Below are 3,427 nucleotides of genomic sequence, written 5' to 3'. Positions count from 1 at the left end.
CCGCTTGAGGCTACGTGGAGAATTTTTTCTTTCAATTTGTCAGATATTTATCCATATGTTTATTCTTTACAGCTTCATATTCAGGATCATCAACAAATAACATACACTGATCATGATGACTTATCTACTATTGTTAAAAAAGAAAATACGAGAAGAACTATGTTAACTGAATTCTTTCGAATGAATGAAGAAAATGAGTTTGCTCGTACATTGTTGTATCGAGATTTCCCAAAATATTTTGTTTGGAATGCAAATAACAAAATTTGGACTCCCAGAAAGAAACAAATTATTATAGGACGAATTTTAACAGCTAATCCTTCTGAAGGAGAACGATATTTCCTTCGCATTCTCCTTAATCATATTAGAGGACCAGTATCATTTCGTGATTTACGAACGTTGAATGGGATAACTGTTGCTATATATCGAGAAGCAGCACTTTTACATGGTTTATTAAGCTATTGTTTACAAAATGTCTGCTTCTTTAAGACGTCTCTTTACATCACTTCTTACGCTTTGCAATCCTAAGCATCCAAAGTTCTTGTGGGATAAGTTTAAGGTTTATATGTTTGACGACTATGTACATCAAAATGTACCTAAGGAGATTGCGGAACTACGAGCTTTAGAAGACATTAGTTCTATTTTGGAATCATTAGGTAAGAACATAAATGATTATGCCATGGTGCCATTCAATGTAAATATAGATGAAACTGAAAGGTTGAGAAGAATGGTTGAAGAGGAGACAACTAATTTTGATATTGAAGGGCGTCTTGCTTGTGCTACAACATTAAATAAAGAACAACAGTTTGCATACGATATAATTATGGAAAAAGTAAAATCAGAATCGAGTGGTGCTTTCTTCATTGACGGTCTAGGTGGGACAGGAAAAACATTTGTATATAAAGCGTTCCTAACTGGTGTAAGGTCACAAAATTTAATTGCTGTGGCAATTACATCATCTGGAGTATCTGCATCTCTTTTACCTGGAGGCCGAACGGCTTATTCAAGATTTAAAATTCATTTGGAAACAGTTGCTGAAATAAGCTGTTCTGTTAGCAAGCAATCGACTTTAGGAAATTTGTTGAAAATGCCTAGGTTGATCATTTGGGATGAAGCGCCGATGGTAAATCATTTTGCTGTTGAATCTGTAGATAAGATGCTTAGAGATATTACCGATTGTAACTTGCTTTTTGGTGGAAAAGTAATAGTTTTTGGAGGAGATTTTCGTCAAATTCTACCAGTGGTGCCAAAAGGGAAAAAACGACATAATGAAAGCTAACTTAGTTTTCTCAAACTTATGACCTTTGTATTTGCATCTACCATTGATCAAGAATATGAGGGCAAAGTTGGATACCACATTTTGTGATTACTTTCTAAGAATTGGAGATGGAACAGAGAAAGAACATAGTTGTAAATGCGTTTAACTTCCAAATAATATAGTTTTGCCATTTGAAGATGAAATTACATCTTTAAAAAATTTGATACATCATGTTTTTCCAGATATAGAAGCATATGATGATAAGCTCCATGCAATGATAAATCGAGTTATTCTTACGCCTACAAATGAAGGTGTTGATCATATTAACCGAATTTTGCTAGAACAGATTCCAAGTGAAATGTTCACATATTATAGTTTTAATGAAGCAATTGATAAATTAGAACAAAGCTTGTGATAAGATTTTTTGAATAGTCTAACCCCAAATGGTATTCCACCGCATGAATTGAAACTTAAGGTAAATTGTCATGTCATGTTATTGCGAAATATCAATCCTTCTGAAGGGTTATGCAATGGGACACGCCTTACTTGTCGAAAGTTTCAAAAGAACGTAATTTTTGCTGAAATCACAACTGGCGAGTATTGTGAAAAATATGTTTTTTTGCCAAGAATCTCTTTTATACCTCTGAAAAACGACCGAAACTCAATTCAATTCAAAAGAACTCAATTTCCAATCAGACCGTGCTTTGCAATGACGATAAACAAAGCGCAGGGTCAAACACTTGATTTTGTGGGTTTGTATCTTCCAGAGCCAGTTTTCTATCACGGTCGCTTTATGTAGCATTATCAAGAGTAAAAACAAGCACATCTATCAAATGTAGAAAATTTACACAAAACATGTACCAAAATTTTGTCTACAGAGAAATTCTTTCATTCATAAATACGTTAGAAAGATCTGAAAAATAAGACATTGACCCCCAAATGGGTTTTAGGCTTCTTTGTGGAACTTCATACAATTCTTCTCTTACTTTAGCGGCCTTCTAAATATTGGCTTTATCAAAGGTTTGTATCAATTCCCCACTCTTTTTCTGATTTCCTTATGTTTATTTAAATTAATCAAATGTTTAGCATTCAGACTAGGTATACTTGTTTTGCTACAAATAGTTTTCTTGTTTTGTTAAACAATTTTTCCATATTTTCCTATAACCTTTTATTGTAATATGTATATTCATATCAACTGTAACTTTGAGTTTTCATCACATCGATTGATTTTGCAGACTTGTATTTTTTGTATTTCAAGAATTTCTTTCATTCACTTAAGTTAAATACTAGAAAGTCTTGTTAACGATGTTTGTTTCAACAGACATGTCCTATTGACAGTGTAGAAGTGTGTTTATTACTTTATAGTATGCTAATATTATTAGCATTCTTCTTTCTTATCATTTCTTGGTGCATGACTCTGGAAATGTTTTATTGTGGAATAAGATATTCAGTTCACGAGGCCTTTTTCATTTCTTTGCTTAACGTATCATATTATTCCTATTCATGTATCTAATATTGGGATATTTGGAATAATTCCGAGTCTTTGGATAATGCACTTTTCTTATACATGTTATTGCATTTCGAGGTGCATCCTACAACATTCCAACTTACACTTGCTTGTAATATTTATACATTGTCATCTAATTAATATCTTCTTATTTCTAAACAAAATAATTTGGGCCAGCTTTCAAAGTTTTACCTTGCCTATGTACTATTATAATCTCAATTTGATGGCCTACAGCTGGAATAGCCAGTAGAGTTTAAGGGGAGCAAATACATATTGTTTAAATGCATGCACCTATATATTTATGTACCTTTTCATTTATTGAATTTAATGTTATGGTTTGACTTTGTTGATTTGTCATCAAATATGCTGTTCACTAGGTCAAGGAGTTATATTTCAAATTCAATTGTATCATTTTATAACGTTGCAAACTTTTTGTGAATACTTTCTTCTGCCATTTTTTGTTCATCACCAAGTCAAACTAAAGCGTTCAGTTTGGGGTTAACTGTGTTCATGCATGATTTATTGATGTATTGGATTATTTGAATTTCTTTTCAAAATATGTTTTATATCATATCTCAGTTTATTTATTATTATTATTATTATTATTATTATTATTATTATTATTATTATTATTATTATTATTATTATTATTTACACAGTTAGTT

The 3,427-nt window shown here is 31.6% G+C and overlaps 1 protein-coding gene across 1 annotated transcript; it reads left to right on the top strand.

The window, feature by feature from the left end:
* The first annotated feature begins 469 nt into the window (after window positions 1-469).
* LOC111411102 (ATP-dependent DNA helicase PIF4-like) lies at window positions 470-1,276 on the top strand. The gene has a single exon (XM_023041669.1). It carries the CDS (start codon window positions 470-472, stop codon window positions 1,274-1,276), a length of 807 nt encoding a protein of 268 aa, XP_022897437.1.
* The last annotated feature ends 2,151 nt before the right edge of the window (window positions 1,277-3,427 follow it).

This window comes from Olea europaea, chromosome 15, assembly GCF_002742605.1.
Source record: "Olea europaea var. sylvestris chromosome 15, O_europaea_v1, whole genome shotgun sequence".
NCBI lineage: Eukaryota > Viridiplantae > Streptophyta > Magnoliopsida > Lamiales > Oleaceae > Olea > Olea europaea.
This window is presented reverse-complemented; position numbering and strand designations above follow the sequence as displayed.

Coding starts and splice junctions, on each gene's coding strand:
- LOC111411102 (XM_023041669.1), top strand. CDS start 470: ATGTCTGCTTCTTTAAGACGTCTCTTTACATCACTTCTTACGCTTTGC.